We start from the raw sequence: 21,027 nt of genomic DNA on the forward strand, positions 1-21,027 counted from the left end.
TGGGTGGATACTTGGATAGCTTGATGTAAAGAATGCGTTTCTTCACGGCTCTTTCTCTAAGAAAGTTTATATGAAACAACTTCCTGGCTTTATACATCCATCATTTCCTAATCATATCTGTCGAATGAAGAAGGCAATCTATGGATTCAAGCAAGCAACTTGGGCTTGGTTTCAGCAGTTTGTCTCTTTCATTTCAGAGGTTGGTTTTGTTAGCAGCACTGCAGATCACTTGATGTTCACTTGTCGCTCACTCTCTGGGACTCTCATTCTCCTCCTATATGTTGATGATACTATTGTTTTTCTCTTGATGTTCTTTTTCACTGCATATTACTTGATGTTCTTTTTCTCTTGTTGCATCTCTTATTCGTTCTCTACAATGAGAGTTTGCGATGAAGGATTTAGGTCCTGTGCGTTATTTTTTGGACTTGAAGTCATGTACTTCTTCTGGCCTTTATTTGACTCAACAGGAATATGCGCACCGGCTATTTGAGCGTCATGGTTTTCTTGCTAGTAAGCCGGTTTCTACCCTCTCCTATCGCTCGCCTCTCGTTTCATGAAGGGCGTCCTTTTGATGATCCCTACATATATCGTCAGATGGTTGGTGCGTTGCAATATCTTACTTTCATACGGCTAGATATCTCCTATGTTGCCAATACCGTTGCTCAGTATCTTCATGCACCTTGCGAGCCTCACATGCAAGCTGTCAAACATCTCCTTCGTTATGTTCGTGAGACACTATCATATGGTATTCCTATCTCCCGTTGTGATAATTCCTCGCTCATTCCTTCTCTGACGCTGATTGGACTAGTTGCCCAGATAAATGCCGGTCTACCTCTGGATATTATATCTTTCTTGGACCTAATCTTATCTCGTGGTCAGCCAAGAAGCAACCTATTGTTTCTTGTTCTAGTTCTGAAGTGGGGTATCGCTCTATGGCATACGCGCTTGCTGTGACTATCCGGCGATCTATTATCTTAGCACTACATATCTTGCTGTCAATCCTATCTTACCTGCTTGTACGAAGCACATTGAGCTTGATCATCATTTCCTGAGAGAGAGTTCAGTCGAGTGACTTGGATTTAGTCCATATCTCGTCTGAAAAGCAACTTGTTGATATCTTTACAAAACCCTTGTCAGCTTCTCGGTTTTCAACCTTGCAAACCAATCTTCGCATTCGTGTGAAGGATGCTCCACTTGCGGAGAGGATGTTAGGATATATTTAGCATATTAGGATCCATTTAGCATGTATATATTGCATTACATATAAAGTGGAACCTATATAGTATATTCCAAATATACTATGAGGTTATATGGTAATATTATAACGCTATATGGTACCGATGGTTACCATATATATATATATCACATCAATTAACGCTATACTATGAGGTTATATGGTAATAGTATAATGCTATATGGTACCGATGGTTACCATATATATATCTCATGTAATTATATATCACATCAATTAAACCCTAAGCGTACCAGCTCTTTTGCCCTTTTAATAATCAAACCAAGTTTTGTTGCAAAAATCCTATTTGAATATTTCCTTTAGCTTTTTTATTATTCTTTTCTAGTTGAGACCATAATTTAGTATAGAAGTAGACTTAGAACCCACCTTGAGACTTGTTGTCTTACTAAATGATGCAATCCATCTCCTAAGTTCATCTGAGACTTGACAACCGGCCACACATTTAAAAGTAAAATCTTTTAAGCATGAAAGGCCTAATCTTACAGCCAAAAAATAAATTCTTAAATTGAATTAATAGAAGAAAGTAATTGCTTCAGCTACGAAATTAACAAGTTCTTGTAAGGAAATTTTTAAAATAATATATTTTGTTCTTTGATTTTTAGTGAATGAATGCAACCTTTAGTGAGTGGATGCGACTTTAAATCAAAGAGTGTAGCTCTTAGTAAGTGAATGTGAAAAGAGGTGACTTTTGGTGAAAGGATTAGTGTGAAAAGACACAACTTTATAGTATATCACTTCGTGTATATGTCCGTTGGAATTTATTCTTACGTTCATTGAACTTGACTCATATAACTAATTGGTAGTTATGATCAAATGAAAAGTCACAATCGAAAGGTCACTTCATGAAGCACCCGTTCGTGGTCTATATAAGCCTATAGAGTTGGTTGCTAAAGGACCAACAATTGAAGAGTTTAAGTCTCCATTCATAATAATTCCGTTCTTGTTTTCTTATTCTATTTCTTTTGACAATTTAATCAAATGAATGCTCAAAGGCTCGACTTTGTGTGTGGAAACGCAGTTGAGGTTTATGCTTCATTGTATCCTGGAAGGTTGTTCGTTGATCTAGTGCACACCAAATTGTTTGAACGGTAGGGACGGATTAAGCCTTAAGGAGAGTGGCATTGCTACACGCCTTGAAGCCTTTTTCATCTTTCTACTTCATACCTTTTCACTATTTGTTCTAACAATCTTAAGGCTAAATTCCGAAAGTGTCGACTGCTACTCTACGAAAGATGGCAACAAACTTCATGAAACTGCGAAGATTTGATGGCATGGACTTCAGGCGCTGGCTGGAGAAATTATTTTTCCTTCTGTCGACTCTCAAGGTTGCTTTTGTCTCAAGGTTGCTTTTGTCCTCACTACTCCAAGACCAGGAGAAAATGATGATAAGCCTATTGCACAAACTCGTACAAGACAAAAATAGGATGAAGATAATATGTGCCGAGGTAACATTCTAAATGCTATGTTAGATGCGCTTTTCGATGTCTACCAAAATGTGAAAGCGGCTAAAGAACTATGGGAAGGTCTTGAAGAAAAGTACAAATCCGAGGATGCCACAAGTAAGAAGTTTCGTGTTAGCAAATTTGATAACTATAAAATGGTTGATAGCAAATCCGTTCTTGATCAATTGCATGAAATTTCACAAATTCTCAATCAATTTACTCAACATAATATGAATATGGATGAGTCTATAATTGGTGGCTTCAATTATTGACAAACTTCCTCCATCATGGAAAGACTTTAAGAAAAGTCTTAAGCATAAAAAGGAAGAAATTACTCCTAAAGATTTGGGTAATCATATTCACATAGAAGAAGAATATCAAATACAAGGTGGCAAAAAGGAGAATGATGTTGAGTGCACCAAAGTCTATGTAATGGAGGATGAGCATAATAAGACCCGTCAACCCACAAAAGAAAATCGAAAGAGAGCCAAGCATCCGATCAACCACAACATGACAAATAAGAAAAAGAAAGGTGCATGCTTTCGTTGTAGTAAATCGGGTCATTACAAGAAAGAATGTTGGTTCCTCAAAAAGGAAAAGTGCATCGGATTCCAAAAAGAATTTTGTGACTATGATATCCGAGGTTAACGTTTTCGAAGATGACGGAGCTTGGTGGATTGATTCGGGCTCCACAAGGCATGTGTGCAAAGATAGAAGTTTATTCAAAACTTATGATGCGTTGGAGGGTGGAAACTTTCTCTACATGGGAAATTCTTTAATAGCACAAATCAAGGGAAAGGACAAGGTGGAATTCGAATTCACATTAGGAAAAACTCTCACTCTCACCGATGTGTATCATGTACCCGAAGTTAGGAAGAATCTTGTTTCAGGGAGTCTTCTTAATAAATTTGGGTTCAAACTTGTATTTGAGGCCAACAAATTTATTTTGTCGAAGAGTGGAACTTTTGTGGGAAAAGGATATTTGTATGAGGGCATGTTCAAACTCAATCTTATTAATAAAATGAATATTTTTGCTTATATTGTGGATTCTTCTTATCTATGTCATAATCGTTTAGGACGTGTTAATTATAGAAAATTACATGATATGACTAAGTTAGAATTAATTCCCAATTTTGATAATAAATTGGAAAAAATGTAATACTTGCATGCTTACTAAAATTACTAGAAAGTCTTCTCCTAAAATTGATAGATGTTCTACTTTTCTTGAGTTGGTGCACAGTGATGTTTGTGACTTACATAGTTTCTCCTACCATTGGCGGAAAGATAAATTTAGAATTTTTAAATCTGAACTTGAGGTGAAATGTGAGAAAATGCCTAAGATCAGACAGAGGAGGAGAATCCTACGATCCTTTATTTTTTGAGTCCATTGGTAGTGCACATGAAACCTCTGCATCATACACTCCACAACAAAACGGAGTTGCAGAAAGGAAAAAATAGAACATTAATGGAAATGGAGATTTGTTTCAATTCTTAGACCCAAAGAACTTACTGTGAGTAAAGAACACTCTAATGAGAAAAATGATGTTGCAATTAAAATCCCAGAACTTAGAAGAAGTAAAAGAGTTAGAATTACTAAAACATTTGGACCGGATTTTTATACTTTTCTTGTTGAGGGTAGTAGAGAAATGATTAAAGAAAGTTTTCAAATTTCATTGACTCAAACCCCACAACATTTAAGGAGGCAATTAAATCTCCTAATATCGCTTTTTAGAAAGAAGCGATAAATGATGAAATGGACTCAATTATGGCCAACCAAACATGGAAATTAGTTGATCTTCCTCCTGGATGTAAAACTATTGGGTGTAAATGGATTTTCAAAAAGAAAACGGAAGTAAATGGCACCATGGATAAATTCAAGGCTAGACTTGGGGTTTACACAAAAAAAAGGCATTGACTATTTTGATACCTATGCACCTATTGCTAAATTAGCGACTATTGGAACTTTGATTGCACTTGCGTCTATGTATAATCTTATTATTCATCAAATGGATGTCAAAACTGCATTCTTAAATGGATAATTAGATGAAGAACTTTATATGGAACAACCTGAGGACTTTGTTGTTCCTGGACAAGAGCACAAAGTGTGTAAACTTATCAAGTCGTTGTATGGGCTTAAACAAGTACCTAAACAATGGCATCAAAAGTTTGATCAGATTGTTCTTTCTAATGGTTATAAAATTAATCAATCTGATAAATGTATTTATAGTAAATTTTCAAATGGTAAAGGTATTATTATATGTCTATATGTTGATGACATGTTAACTTTTGGCACCGATTTTCAGCAAGTAGAAAATACTAAGCATTTTTTATCTTGCAATTTTGATATAAAAGATATAGGGGAGGCTGATATTATTTTGGAAATTAAAATTATTCATGAAAAGTCTCATTATATCAAAAAGATTCTTAGAAAATTTGGTTATTTTGATTGTATTCCAGCATCCACTCCTTTTGATTCTAATATAAAACTAGTTCACAACACTGGTTGATCAATTAATCAGTTAGAATATTCTAAGATTATTGGAAGTTTGATGTGTCACGCCCCGAGACCCGCTACCAATTTGGTCTGGTTCAGGCACGTCGAACAGACGCCGAACGGACAGAACCTCCCCTGTCCGCCCAAGGCTCAAACGACAAGATCATGTACAACAAGCTCCCAGGAAACACTTGAATACATACGCGATCACAACAGCGAGAGCACAACCAGTGCTAAACAAATGAGAGCAAGCATCACAAGTAGATGAACAAACAAGTGAATAAAAGAGGGAGATACTTATCTATTACAGACATTCAACTTGAATACATCTTTATACATTTGATTCTTCCAAAATATAAACATAGGGTTTACATTCTTCCAAAATACCGCACCACCTATACATCATCTACTCTCAAGTATATGTAAAGGGTAACTCTAATGTACTAGGAAGGTAACTACAACCTCTAGGGCACTAAGTCCTTACCGCGATCCTCGCCGGGGGCGCTCGAACTCGGACTTGCAACAATGTGGGGTGAGAACTACGAATAGTTCCCAGTGGGTTCGGCCGCTGACTCCGCCGATCTCCCCACTAGGTCTAAGCAGGCATAAACAGATAGATAGATATTTAATTGAAATGAAAGCATAGTAAAGAAACTATAGTATACTACTATGCCTGGCAAATATGCGATGAATAATCAAAGCAAGTATCACTAACATGTCACTAAGATCATGCTACAAGCAAGTATGTAACCTAGTATGCTGAATAGGTCCAATGTCCCACATGTCCATTATCCAATCCTTGGCCAACTAAGAGTTAGCCCTCGACTCACATCTCAATCCCACCTAGGTGAGGACCTCGTTGTCAACCCACCCGGGACCGTCTGCGGACAACTATGTCTGTCCTGAACGTGACCAACTCCGGAGCGCACTAACGGGGGGAGCGACCACCCCAAGAATAGACTATGTGAGTATGATCCATCCTCGCCATCGAGGAAGCCCTATCCTCTAGGGTTTTCAATCTCTCGGGAATACACTAGTTTGTACCCATGTCCAAAGCCTCAACGCTAACAACTGTGTCAATGACGCACAAGCTCTCATGCAAGATGTCCAACTAGGGAAAACTCATCCAGTCCCTATATCATCATTTCATAGTGTTCTTTACACTAAGTTCTAATGCCACTCGTCAAGTGTTTTCTAGGTTCCATGCCACTCGTCATAATACAAGATTCCAACATTACACATGTCATTAACTTTCATAAACATCAGATCAAGTTACTACATCTTTGTTACTATAGGGTTCTATGTCATTATACTTATTCTCATGCCTTCTAGGTTCAAGTGCCAGTCAGATTGCTACACTACCAAGAAGCATGCTAGAATAAAACATAACCAACTACACCCTATAATGCATTAATACTACATGTGCAATATGGTTAACGAAATACAACTTAGACATAGGGAGCAGCTCAACTGCTTCAGGATGGACACCACCCACCTCGTTGTGACGTCGCGACTCTTGGAATACGATTCGCCGATTTTACAACGCCTCGTTGGGCTTCTAGGTGGAAACGAAGCTCCGAGGGTCTCCTTTGCGATAACTTCGCACCCGCTCGACGGATCCTCGAACCGTCTTCGCCGACGCGTTTAGAGACCTAGCACTTAGGTTTACGACCAATTAAAAGAGATCAAAACCCTTTAGCTACCAAGAACCCATTTTGGTGCCCTAGGTTGCCATTTATGCAAAATACACCAACAAAACCCTAGATTCATGCTAGAATCATCTATTAGGTTCCATGAGGTTCCAACAAAACCAATTTTAAGGTATAAAAGCTAAACCCTAGGAAGATACCATTAAAGGGTTTGAAGCTTACCTCAATACCAAGCTCCAAGCTTGAAAAGAGATGAAGAAGGTCGAACCTCTTCTTCTTCTTTGTCTCCTTCTCCTTCTTCCTCTTCTTCTTTTCCTTCTCTTCTTCTTCTCCTTCTTTTCCTCTAGAGAGAGAGAGGAAGGGAAAATATAGTGTGGGAGAGAGAGAAATGAGAGGAGAAGAGCTCCCAAGCAACTCTTATAATGCCTTTTGGCACTTTAGCCCCTCAACTTTGTCACCCTGAGACAGCCCATTTTGGGCATTTTCGGGGTACGGGGTCCGGACCCTGGAGCTAGGGTCCGGACCCCGAGAGTTGGGAAATCCTGGAATTGCATACTTTGCAAATTCTCAAAGTTTTCACAGCTACGGGGTCCGGACCCTACCACCAGGGTCCGGACCCCGAGAGTTGGAAAAACATGCAAATTGCACACTTTGCAATTTCTCCACCCCAATGGGTTTTTCGTAGCTACGGGGTCCAGACCCTACCACCAGGGTGTGACACCCCAATAATCCCACATCGGATGGGAATGGGGTTGTCATTGGGTTTATAAGAGACTTAGACACTAGTAATAATAACTGGGCTTAAGCATTTTGGGCCGGTGATTGGGCCCAACGAGTTATTGTTGCTAGTGGGCTGGGTCGTTACACAGGGTCTGGACCCCGAGAGTTGGAAAAACCTGAAACTTGCAATTTTCGCAATCCTCAACTCTCCAAGGTCCACCCTAATGTGCTTTTCGCACTTTCATCGCGTTCGGACTTTCCGAAGCATACCAAGTCGACAATAAGTCGATTCCAAACGAAGTTCAACTCTCGGATTTCGAGAATTCACTTCCTTACATGATGTATGTCATGTCTTGTACTAGGCCTGATATTACATTTGCTGTTGGTAAATTAAGTAGATTTACTAGCAATCTGGGGTAATATACATTGGCATACTATTTATAGAATTTTAAAATATTTGAAAAAGACAATGGACTATGGAATTTTCTATAGTGGATATCCAACAGTATTAGAAGGCTATACAGATGCCAGTTGGATAGTAGATCGAGAAGATCATGCATCCACAAGTGGGTGGATATTTTATTAGGCAGAGGTGTGATTTTTTGGGGTTCCAAGAAATTGACATGTATAGCGGACTCCACCATGGCAGCAGAATTTATAAGACTAGCATCTGCTAGTAAGGAGGCGGAATGGATAATAAATTTATTGTTTGAAATTCTAGTTTGGCCAAAACCAATGCTGCCGGTATCAGTACATTGCGATAGTGAGGCTACACTCGCAAGAGCATGCAGTAATACATACAAAGGGAAGTCAAGACATTAGATTAAAACATTGCTATGTAAAACAACTGATATCAGATGGCATAATTACTATTGATTTTGTAAGGTCAAGCTAAAATCTGGCCGACCCGTTGACTAAGGGACTTCCAAGAGAATTGGTATTCAAGATATCGATGGGATGGGTCTCAAGCCACATTACAAAATCACCAATGATGGAAACTTAGCTTAACACTTGAAACATCATCAAGTCTTAAGTTTAATGAGACAAAGTATATCATCTGGAGTGATTGCAAGCACTATAATATAAAATTTTCATTCCAAGTAAAGTGCTTGGTATCCGTATTGAAAAGGGAAGGCTGAGCAAATAAAGCTCTTAATAGACCTACAGTAGTATTTTACTGAAGTGTTAAATAAAGCTCTTAATAAACCTACTGTAGTATTTTACTGAAATGTCTGCTTCTCTAATATACTCTAGAAGCTCAGTAATCGTCATCTTGAGAGAAACATCTCTCAACCTTGATACGCCATTTTATACAAGCATCAACATTATTCTCGAGGGGTGGGGTCGTCCTTATATTGCCGACAACTTCCTATAAGCCCTTTTTTGTTTCCAGGATTATGACGGTCTGCCCCATAACTATATACACTAAAGATTTTAATCCCATTTGCGTTGACCACCCAACATCAATATTCCAAAGAGCGATATGCAGTATCCATGCGGTTACCTATCGCATAGCGCATATACGGTATGCGGGCACATATGTGGACTCATATACAAACTTAACTATCTAATTCTAGAAAATATGTACCGTTCACACTCTTGAATTGCAGCAGCAATGTACATAATTGATACTTGCACCACCTGAAACAGCCCGTGGATACTTCCACACTATTTATATGATTCTCTCCTCTTCCCATTATTACACAGATAGCTAAATGTGGTACTTGTAAGAGCCTATTATGGCTAAAGAATCTCCATGTTCCACACTTTAACGATTCACTATGGCTAAAATGTCACTATTATCCATATTTAGTAATTCACCTAACACGTATCTTGAATAGGTTTTCCCAATTTTCTCCCAAACAACCACTTGAAGGCCTGTAGATGAGTTTATAGATATGATTTCCAAACTCAATAGTCAATAGTACCAATTTTTCTGCAAGTGATAATTCTAATCCATCTAGCGAACAAAGATTCCTGAAATCCAACAACCTCTCTAGTCCTTAGAGAAAAATAAATGATCTTTCTAGTGTTGCTTTCTAGGAATATGCAATTAGAATCGACACATTATTCTCTTTGCTGTAATATGTCTCCTTTTTTTATTCATATTTTCATTCCTTTCCTACGTTTAGGTCCATCCAGTTTTAACCAATCACATAAACCTATGCTCTCTCTCTTTTCCTTCATTGGAAGAAGAATATAAGAAAAGAGGGGAAAGAATCATTAACTTTCCTTTTCTTTCTCTTTTGCATAATTGCATTAAAATGCATTCACGAATAAAAAAAAAAAAAAAAACTGAAATGAATCATGGTTCTCTTCCTCTATACGTGCTACTCCACTTCCTATGAGGAGGTAGTAGTAGATCGAGTCACCGTCGTTGCTGTGTAGTCGTTATCCCAAAGGGAGGTCGTGGTCAAGTCACCGCCATCATCATGCAACTACCCATGAGGTGGTGGTGGTCGTCTTGTCGCCCCCGTGCAAATTATGAATGCTGCTATCACAGGTCTTTAAATAAAAGTAAAATTATCTTCTGCCATGGATGGTTAGTTGTTTGTGGTGGCACATGTTACTTGGTTTTTATCAGGTCCATGAATTGTGGTAGCTACTTCAGCCAAGTCAGTATGCAATAATCTGCAGAGAAGATCACTCTCTTTCTCTCTCCATTGAAATTATTTCTTTGCCTTTTGCTCTTTATGTTAGAAGATTGTTGGAGAAACACCATATTTACTAGTATATTGTCTCAGCTGATTTGCTGATTAAAACTGAACCTTCTTTTCTTTCTTTTGCTGACAGTTTCACCATCTTTTACTTTGCCAAGGAAGAGAGAAACTGTAGTTTTTCCCAAGTGTATCCTGACATGGGCGTGCCCGTGAAAATACCGTTTCGACGAGGACTAGGTCAGAGGTTCAGGCAGCCTCCAGGATCAGGAATTGATTTAGGATTCTTTGAGTTGAATGAACTCTCAAAGCCTTTAAATGGAGACATCTTTCCACTTGTTATCTATGCAGAAGCTTACCCATCTACTCTTCAAAAAGATGAATTGACTAGTCAGTCGACAATCGCCACATGTGCACAGATTACTCAAGCCGTTGTAGAGAAGGCCAATGATGGGGCATTCCAAGTAAAGGTTCAAAATCAAATTTTGTGGGTTGATGGTGAACGCTATGAACTGCAGGAAATTTTTGGCCTTTGTGCTTCATCAGCTGAATCTGAAGTTAGTGTTGATAATTCAGATACCGAGTGTGTAATTTGTATGTCGGAACCGAAGGATACTGCTGTGCTTCCATGTAGGCATATGGTGAGTAATTAACAAACCTCTGAATTTTTGCTTTGTGCTTCCTCATGGAATTGTGCTTTTCATTTCTTTACAATAGTAACTTTGTGTTGTCTTATAGTGTATGTGCAGAGAATGTGCAAAAGCATTAAGACTTCAATCTAACAAGTGCCCAATATGTCGCCAACCTATAGAGACCATACTGGAGATACAAGTTGCTGAATAGATGGAGATATTGGTGAAATCTGATCACTGTATTTAATGAGGCTACATGGTATGTTTCCTTCAACTGCGGAACTTGTCATGCTCTATAGCCTCTGTGCATGAATATAGTTCTGGCTTGCTGCTATGTGATTTGCTCGTAAGAGAAAATTGTCTTGTCACACCTATTGTTTGAAGTATCATTATTTTCACCAGCTTTTGTCTGTTAATAGCTCATCAGAAAACATGAATTAGTAATATAAAGTTAAGCATAACTCATGCCTGTGAATACAATTATTCTTTCTGTAGTTTCAATTATTTTAATTGTTTGTTTTTTTCATAGATGTTTTTAGTTTGTTCAGGTGATTTCGTTTCTTCACTTGCATTTCTTCCAAATTCCCTGTTTGTGCAAAATGTAAGAGGCTCATGTCCGCATTTGCATATGACTAAAATCTTCCCTGTTAATGAACGTAAGCTATGTTAAGTACTGCGCTGGTGTTTGGGTTCATCGGATTTAGGAAGCATGGTAGCATTACTTACAACAAGGTCGTTATGCAGGTTTCTTTTGATTTGTCTCATGTGTTGATCACCTTGGATTTATAGTGCTATTTCTTTCCATCAAGGATTTACAATCCATGAGACCCACAGTTTGAGGTGCGGTCGGCATAATATAATAATCTCTGTTCCATATCAGCTATATTATTCATCATGCAAGGAAAGTCTCAAGTACTTGAGAAGGCAACATGCGCCACTATGTATTCTAATAAGCATCCATGCTCTTTGCACGGACAAATATGAAACAGAGGACAAGGCTACAAGCCAGTGTTTCTGGCTATTAATAGTTCCTAAAATGTGCATAATGCGAAAAGTATATACATAGCCACGTAATATGTTGGAGGTAAGCTCTGGCCGGTCCTAGTTTAACTCTTCGAAGAACAGTCAGAGAAAAAACTTTTTAGCGAATAAAATGAGCTATTGATATGTCACCTAGATTAAATGCCCCTGTTTTGTTTCTCGGCAATTGGAAATGGATTTTGCTAAAAAATTTACATTTCATTTTTGCAATGTTGTCAGCAATCAAACTTCTTCGTTTGTCCAAGCAAATCAATGATTCATATGCTTGTTAGTTAATCTTGTAACTACTGTCAAGTAAGTCTTGTTATTATGTTTGAAATGATTTGCCTGAGAATTTTGTCAAGATATTAGCGAAGCAGGCGATTCTTCTAGAACACTTCGCTGATATTGTTACATGTGTTATGTGCGGACTACATAATAGCAAAGTAGATTAACAAAATCTGAAAGTTGTCATGCTTTTCTTGTGTTACGACCCGACGCCGCCAATTTGAACAGCTTGGGTCCGAAACAGACCCGCCGAACGGGCAGCGTTTTTCCTATCTGTCCAAGGCGTAACAAAGTTTATGCGTACATATCCAAGCAAGAGATATTAGCATCAAACATTTGCGAGAGACATATCAAGATACAAGAGAATTTAAGCTAGCTATTACATCACATTCACTCATAAAGCACTTATATTCTTTAATTCATTACAACTTCTCTTTTGCATACAAAATGATACCTCACATATATATATACATCACACTTTCCAAAAGGGCTTTACATGTCTTTCTTTTCTTTCACAAAAGGGTTATACATGTCATTTGTTTGCTAAGTACATGGGTAGTGAAATAGTCTCGGTGGTCCACACTATCTAGGGCTCGATGTCCTTGTCGCGGTCCTCGACAAATGCGCTTATGCTTGGCTCTGCAAAACAGGATGTGAGAACTAAACAAAGTTCCCAGTGGGTTCAGCCGCTGACTCCGTCGATTTTCCCACTAGGTCTAAGAAGGCATAGAGACAAGATCGGTCAATATGACAAGGAAGTAATAAATGGAAACAGTAAGCCTCACATGCTCATATACATCTATATCATGCTTCAAATGTATCACTATGCCTTTACCAAACAAGTCAAGATTCTACTATGTCTTTAACAATTCAACATATTAATGCTCTACGATGTATGCAACATATATGAAATGCTATGACCATGCCTTGATTCAAATCCAATCGGTTCGCCCAAAGGTTGAACCACAACTCGCCACACACTATCACCTCTGTGACCGTCTGCCGGGGACGAATCGTTGTGACTCTTTCCCCCGTCTCAATCTAACATGAGTGTGACACTCCGGAGCTCACGGCTTGGGAGTCGCGACCTCCACAAGTCACAACAGACGACACGAGTATGATTAAGTCCTCGCGGCCGAGGACCACGGGAATCCCACAATCACAAGGCATGCAATGCTCATAATCAGCCACATGTGCAATAATTCCAATTCTCACAGTGCTATAAGTCCGCATATCTAGTTCACATGAATCTAGCATATTCTCATAATATGTCAATATGCATATGTTCTCTAGCATTTCATGCACATACATATATACATCTATCTCAACATCATGCAAATAAATACACCTACAAGTATCATGCAACATGGATCATCATTCCTCACACTAAAGCATGAATTTACCAAGAACTCATAGGTTTCTCACAGTCTCGATGCATGATGCAATATAGCCAATAAGCAGAACTTAGACATAGAATGAAATTCGGCTAATTCGGATAGCACCGCCCATCTCGAGTTGACGTCACGAAGTGGGAAGCCAAGCTGCGCAATTTATCATCGTCGATTTCACTCGACTATGGCAAATAAAGCGAAAATGGCAATTTCTCCAAATTGACCATCGTCGGCTGAACGAAACGTCGGTTTTACCTTCAATTGCGGAAATATACGACCAATTAAGATCAAAACCCATCCTAATCAAAAGCCCTCTTCAGAAACCTTAGAAATCCATTTATTGCATAAATACTCACAACTCTTCATGGTTCATGCAATAAGCTTGGTTAGAATTACGTAGGGTTCCAATTAATCTCATTTCTAAGGGATTTACACAAACCCTAACCTTGAAATCCTCAAAATCTCACAAACTTACCTCAACTCAAAGCTCCTCCCGAAGCCAAGCTTGTACCAGAAGGTTGCTTCACTTCTAAGCAAGCTCTCCTCCATTAGACTCCACTTCTTGGAGCAAACCATAGAGATAAAGAGAGGTCGAGAGAGAGAAAAGGTTTACTCTTAGGTTGGGAGTGAGGGGGAAAATGGGAGAAAAGGGTTAAGACCCCTCATATAAACACTCCCACTTGCATATTTACACTTTAGCCCCTCACACAACAGGGTTGTGCTCAACCCGAAATTTTTCGTGTTTGGTCCGGACCTTGTGGTCAGGGTCCGGACCCCGAGAGCATTTCCAGCACAACCAGCTTGGAATTTCTCCACTTGCTTTCCAAGGTCCCCAAACGCTTGTTTAAACTATTCTGAAGCATTCGGAACTGTCACGCCCGGGACTTCAGCGGAAGCTCACCAGTCACGTGCACAGACCCGCCGCGTGCACCACAACTTAAGTATACACCAAACGTTTACAATCAACATAGTAAAAGCATACTAAACCAGGTAATCAGAGCGAAACTTAACAGTTCATAACTTATACAACATAGAACCTTATTACAACTTAAGAGTAAAGTACATTCTACAAGACCAATATACAACGCTGAACACACCAGAATAAACTGATAGAGGTTTATCTATTTAACAACGAGATGGCTCTAGCTAGTCGTTGACCCCTCGCCGGGAATCCTAGCCTTTCCCGCGGTGGAAGGCGCTGCACAAAACTATCAAAAAAAGGGGGTGAGAACTATTAAACAATAGTTCCCAGTGGGTAAGCCGCCGAGAGTGGCGAAGTACACCACTAGGTCAACTCAGGCATAAGTAAACAGCAATAAGTAAGCAAAATAATTGTAAGGAGTAAATGAAGTAATTTAACTACAGATGCCTCAACAAGATATGTTTTCTAACATGTCTTATACGCTATTCATCATGTATGCAAATTATGTTCATTATCACTTTAATCTTCTATATGTTATGCTGAACATTATCATTATAGCTAAACTAGCTAAGGATATCATGTAGTTAGCTCCCTACACCTACAGGAGTGTAAACACAAGTAATGTCACTATGATACTAACTGACAAGGATGTCAATCTCCTAGTATGTTCATTACTAGGTATGCTCAACTAATGACATAAAGTATTTTTACTACTATGTCCATCTGAAATTAAAGTCACTTTGGTTAACCCGATTAACAATAGACCTACATATAGTAAAGTCTTAGCCGCGCCGTGCCTAATGGCCCTGTGGAAGTCAACACTACCCACAGCAATCCACTTCGGCGCTCAATTTCGTACATAAGCGAGCAACATGCCGCTAGGACAACTCCCGAGTGCCGGCTTGTGGGGCGCGACCCTTACAAGCATGTGCGAATGAGCACAATGGCATGCAAGCATAATTCACAGTATAGGGTTCACAAATTCATCATGTCTCTAACATGGAATCTCAACTCGACACAAGGTCGACACTGTAACACTGAGTCATAATTCACTATCATCTATTTGGTGACATGTTACTATCCATAGTTAGTATGACTTAACAAGTATATGTTTTACATCATAATGGTGATTCTATCAGGCTATACCTGCACACTCACCCAAAGTCCTCTCACTACTTCTTATACATAAGGAAAGTGGTTTACTAAGGTCATATCCAATGACTCACTCTAGTGTTCATGTAACTCATGGCACACATACTATAATTCCATATGAACCTCTACTACCTGGAGTAAACAAATATCAGGCAAGTATTTCTACTTGACTACATAGGTATATTCTTATGTCCAATTCTAGTTATCTAACTAGATTGTGTTGCTAGTATAACATTCGGGTGATGTTATAATGTCCAGTTCTAGTTACTTGACTAGACTATATATATATAGGGATATGAAATTCATGCTATCTCTATTCTGTGAAAGCAATAATCAACTTGTCACTACAAGTATGCGAAACATTCTTTACTATACTCTTAACATGATATTCACGTAAACATATGAGTAAGTAACATCACTACACATGCTAAGATAAGAGTTCTGTTATTCTGTCTATAACATGAAGTTACATGAATTCAACTCACAGATAACCCTTGCAAGACATCATTCACTTAGTTATACATCTGAACTAAGTGTCGTAACCATAACTTTTTATCCATTCATTCCTAAATGATATCTTGCTGAACTTGACTACACAAGTATACTAATATTATATCATGCATGTTAAACAGGCAAGGGATCTATATATGCATGCTATTTCATAGTTTTCCCCTACTACGTAGAGGTTTCCTTTTATCCAATATTGTATGCATATGAATGCAGCCCCAATTCATCCAGATGAGCATGTATTTACATGAGTATGTAACAATTGCAGTTCCATAATGTCTAAGAAGACATAGAGGGAATTCACCCATTTCAGGAAGGTCCGACCTACCATATCGTTGTCGATCCTCGTCGCTCCCATGAGTGAAGATATTCTTTAGCTTCCAATAGCAAGAATACTAGTTTAGGATTCCTACTAGAACCTTACTTCAAATCAGGTTGAAGCACCTCAAACTAGCCTTTAAATATCACCAAGACTCCGCTTAAGATGATCCGAAGCCTTCAAATACTCCTAACAATCAATTCAAAGTCAGCAAGAAGCTTAACTCATATTCTGCATCATAACTCACATAATCCTCTCATTTAGGTAAATTCTTACCTAAGGTAGTGCTATAGCTTGAATCCCTATTTCGGCTCAGGTTGGAGCACCAAATCCAACCTTTAAAAGCTTCCAAATCTTAGCCAAAGAGCTCAAGTAGTCCGCTACGAACCTGCTGCGAGTTAACCTTAAAAACTGCTTCAACATTACAATCAACACATCCAAACTATAAGGAGTTGGATTGCTTACCGTACACAGCTCCAACTCAGGTTGAAGCACACCAAAACCAGCTCACAAGGGTCACTAAATTCAGCTAACAAAGTTCACACAACCTGCTGTGAACATAAATCACAAACTGCATCACTACCTTCACCAATTCAGCCATTAGAACACTTAACCAGTGAAAAATTAGGCGCTATACATTTCCAAACTTTAATGTAGGTACTCCCTGAGTTAATCTTGAGAAACACAGCCCAAAATACTCCTTCTATAGCTGCTGTAAGCTTTCTCAAATTAGCTGGCAGCAAGAGCAAAGAACAAGCTCAAATTCTCTACTATAGCCTTAAGCTAAAGAAAAGTCGAGTAGCTCACCTCATTACAACCTCAACTTAGCTACCTGCTGTAATAGAGCTACGAAATGCCTCCAAAACTCTTCTCTCCACCAATAAATCACAGCTCCAAGGCCTCCCAACCAGCTAACAATCAAAAAGGAAAAGAGACAAGCTCAAATCCCTTGGTTTCTACTCAAAATTGGAGAAAACCTAGAGAGAGAGTAAGAAAGGTGTTCTTACTCGGTTCCTGGCCTTAAACCTGATAATGATAAGCTGGGAGTCGAGCTAGGAAGGAGAAGAACAAGGCTGAAGAAGGAAAAGACCAAAACAGCCTTGCTGCCACGCAGTTACTGTGCTGGTACCGGTGCTGAACCATGCTGGTACCGGTACCCTATACAAAGTGCAGAATCTGCATTTTGCAATGCACTTTTGCTCTTTCGGCCACTTGTTCGCTCAAGTAACTTGCCGAATACCTCTCGACAATCCTTCGAAAGTTGTAGAATAGTTCCAATTGCTATTCTAACACTCGAACTTCGCAATTTGCTAAAGTTCAGTGTATTATAGGAACATTTAACGGACCTCTGCAAACCGTCCATTACCACACTTCGGTCAATTTGACTAAAGTTCGGTATGGCGCATCGAGGATTCGGTACACTACATCCATCCCCCCTTAAAGAAGTTTTGCTTTCGAAACTTAAAGTCATACCTCAATTAGACTCCGCAAAGAGATAGGGATACTTGTCACGCATCTCACTCTCGAACCCCTAAGTAGCTTCTCGCTCGTTATGATTGCTACACTGAACTTTAACATACGGAATCACACGATTCCGTAGCTTCCTCTCCTCATGATCTAGTATACAAAGAGGGAACTCGTACATCATATCCTCTCGAAGCTTGGGTGGTTCATATTAGAGCACATGCATAGAATTGGAGACATACTTGTGGAGTGTAGATACATGGAATACATTGTGCACTCCCGCAAGTCTAGGTGGCAACGCTAACTGATTAGCGACAGGGCCAACCCGATCCAAAATCTCATACGGTCCTACATAGCGAGGACTTAACTTCCCTTGCATTCCAAACCGCTTCACGCCTCGCATTGGGGAGACTTTCAAAAATACCTTATCACCTACTACAAACTCGAGGCTCTTGTGATCGGTGTAGACTTCGCAACGCTCGCCATACAAGTAATGTCTTCACAACTTGAGAGCGAAGACCGCAGCAGCTAACTCCAGGTCATGAGTGGGATAATTCTTCTCATAACTTTTCAACTGCTGGAAAGCATAAGCAATAACTTACTCGCGTTGCATCAACACGCACCCAAGACCCAATCGCGAAGCATCGCTATACACCACAAAACTCTCTCCAAGAGTAGGTAAAGCAAGGACAGGAGCCGTGGTCAATATCTTCTTTAATTCCTCAAAGCCCTAATCACAATCCTCGCTCCACACAAACTTGACCCCTTTTTGAGTAAGATGCGTTAGTGGAAGAAAGATTTTAGCAAATCCTTCCACAAACCGTCCATAATAGCCAGCAAGGCCCAAAAAGCTTCTGACCTTAGTAATATTTGTCGGGCGAGGCCAATTCCTTGTTACCTCCACCTTTTCCAAATCAACAGAAACGCCGTCAGCTGAGATCACATGTAAGGGAAGTGAATTCTCGAAATCCGAGGATTAGACTTCGTCTGGAATCGACCAATTGTCGAGGGTATGAGCTTCGGAAAGTCAGGAGGTAATTAAAAGGCATAAAGTGCATTAAGGAAGAGTCCGCGAGAGCAACGGTGCAAATCTGCACTGGAGCAGAATTTGCTCTGGGGGACCGGTCCCTGGCAGGGAGGGACCGGTCCCATCAGGCTGGGCTGGCGGGGACCCATGAGGCAACCGGTCTCTGGTAAGTAAGGACCGGTCCCCGAACGTTAACCCAGCGAGACAAGCCGAAATTTGGCTAAGTCCCGAGAATCCAGCTCTCGGGAACTGGTCTCTCGGACAAGGACCGGTCTCCCGAGGACCGGTTCCCGAACGCGAAATCCCCTCTGCCCGAATGGGAGGCCTTTGGGGATCGGTCTCCCCGAGTTGGGACCGGTCCCTCACTGCGAAAATGCCCAGTGAGAGGCTGTTTAATAGATGGAAAGTTGAGGGGTTTATTTGCAAAACTGCCTATATGAAGGCTTGGGGACCCTTCTCTCCCTCTCATTGCTCTCTCCCTCTCACACTCTTTAGCTCTCTCTAGAAAGAAAAAGAAGGAGAAGAAGAAGAAAAGGAAGAGAAAGGAGAAGAAGTAGAAGAAGAAGAAGACAAGGATGAAGATTGTCTTCCTCATTTTCTTCCTCTCTTTGGGTTGAGCTTTGAAGGTAAGCTTTGAGCCCTATAATGGTGGATTCCTTGCAATAGGGTTTTATAACTTAGAAATGGTTCGAATGGAACCTATTGACGCTAGGGAGAAGGTTCGAGCTCGAAATTGAGGCTCGCACCACGGATTTCTCCATTGTTGAGACCTAGGGCTCCGATTTGGGATTTTAGCAAATCTGGGGTTTTGATCTATTTTGATGGGTCGCAAACCTAATTGCTAGGTCCCTGAACGTGTCGGCGAAGACGGTTCGTCGATCCGTCGAGCGAGTGCGGAGTTATCGCCAAGACGAGTACTTGAGGGTTCGTTTTGCCCTGAGGAGTTGAAGCGACGTGCGAGGGCCGCGACGTCGAGTTTTCTAGCTTCACGGCGCTACCAAAAAGTGGGGGAGTGCCATCCCAAAGCAGTCGAGCTGCTTTCTATGTCTGAGTACTATTGTCGATCAATTACATATTGCAATATAGCATTATAGGGTGTTAAATGTGATTGTACATATCCTTGCATGCTAGCGATAGTTCGGGTTGTGGATACATCGAATGAGAACTTAGTATGCATGAGTTGAACACTATGAGATAGTTAAACCTATATGTGATGAATATGTCTTTGTGAATAAGAACCTAGTATATTGTAAACTAGTGTATCAAGAACTTGTCAAGGGAACGAGTGGCATCTAGTTAACCTTAAACATTGAACGAGTGGCATTAAGTAGTACGAGAGTGGCATGAGAACACTAGTATAGTTGAGATACTATGTGATTGTGTCACGCCCGGGATATCAGCGGAAGCATATCCGGTACGTGCACAGACCCGCCATACACCTGCAGTATATAAGGCGTCTACAAGAAACAAGTCGATAGGAGTAAAAAGTCATAAAATAACCCTATCCAGATATCAGAGCATAGTAAAAGTCACCAGACTATCAACAATAGAATAAGGAGCAACAATCCAAAATCTCGACTAAAAGAGAAAGTATCAAAACCATAGTGACTGTCCACAAGGTACATATACATCACGGGGTGTACAAAAGAATAGGTACAATGGTGGTCTCTCTATACATAGGGACATCACCCTCGGTCGTAGCCCGAGTAGCAAGGTGATCGACTAGCATGCTCCTAGCAATGTCTAGCTAGACGCGACTCCCTTGCCACGATCCCTAGCCTCTCCTGTAGATGGCTCTGTAAAAACAACCACCAAAAGGGCGTGAGAACTATAAACAATAGTTCCCAGTGGGTAAGCCGCCAGCCTCGGCGAATTACACCACTAGGCTCATGATGTACTAAATGAAAGTGAAAGCAGTAATTGCAGAATATATAATTATGCAATGCTAACAGGTAATGAGCATGTAAGCAACATGTAATCATAGTCTCAACAGTAATGAATCAACTGAATAACAGAAGCATAGCATTATGATAAGCATGAACATAAGTATAAATGTGTAAGTAACACTATACACTGTAACTGGTAATCATT

The 21,027-nt window shown here is 39.9% G+C and overlaps 1 protein-coding gene and 1 long non-coding RNA gene across 5 annotated transcripts in view; one reads left to right on the plus strand and one right to left on the minus strand.

Annotated features, from left to right (window-relative positions):
- The window catches only part of LOC109719481 (probable E3 ubiquitin-protein ligase LUL4), a 71,235-nt gene that overhangs the window by 39,332 nt on the left and 10,876 nt on the right, over positions 1-21,027 (plus strand). The window contains exons 2-4 of one of the 3 annotated variants that reach the window (XM_020246206.1): positions 10,351-10,855; positions 10,953-11,105; positions 11,591-12,029. In XM_020246206.1, the coding sequence (XP_020101795.1) occupies positions 10,351-10,855; positions 10,953-11,057 (610 nt within the window). In that variant the 3' untranslated portion in view covers positions 11,058-11,105; positions 11,591-12,029. Of the gene's footprint in view, positions 1-10,350; positions 10,856-10,952; positions 11,357-11,590; positions 12,030-21,027 lie in introns of those variants that run through there. The other 2 variants (XR_002218713.1, XM_020246205.1) reach the window with 2 other exon arrangements.
- Positions 14,567-18,912, minus strand: LOC109719482. 2 transcript variants are annotated; one of them, XR_002218715.1, is made up of 5 exons: positions 17,083-18,912; positions 16,911-16,993; positions 16,722-16,833; positions 16,455-16,634; positions 14,567-14,753 (listed from the first exon to the last, which is right to left on the minus strand). It is a non-coding gene; the product is annotated as an uncharacterized LOC109719482 (long non-coding RNA). The 2 variants fall into 2 exon arrangements; XR_002218714.1 differs by having other exon boundaries at positions 16,911-16,996.

This window comes from Ananas comosus, linkage group 13 (assembly GCF_001540865.1).
Source record: "Ananas comosus cultivar F153 linkage group 13, ASM154086v1, whole genome shotgun sequence".
NCBI lineage: Eukaryota > Viridiplantae > Streptophyta > Magnoliopsida > Poales > Bromeliaceae > Ananas > Ananas comosus.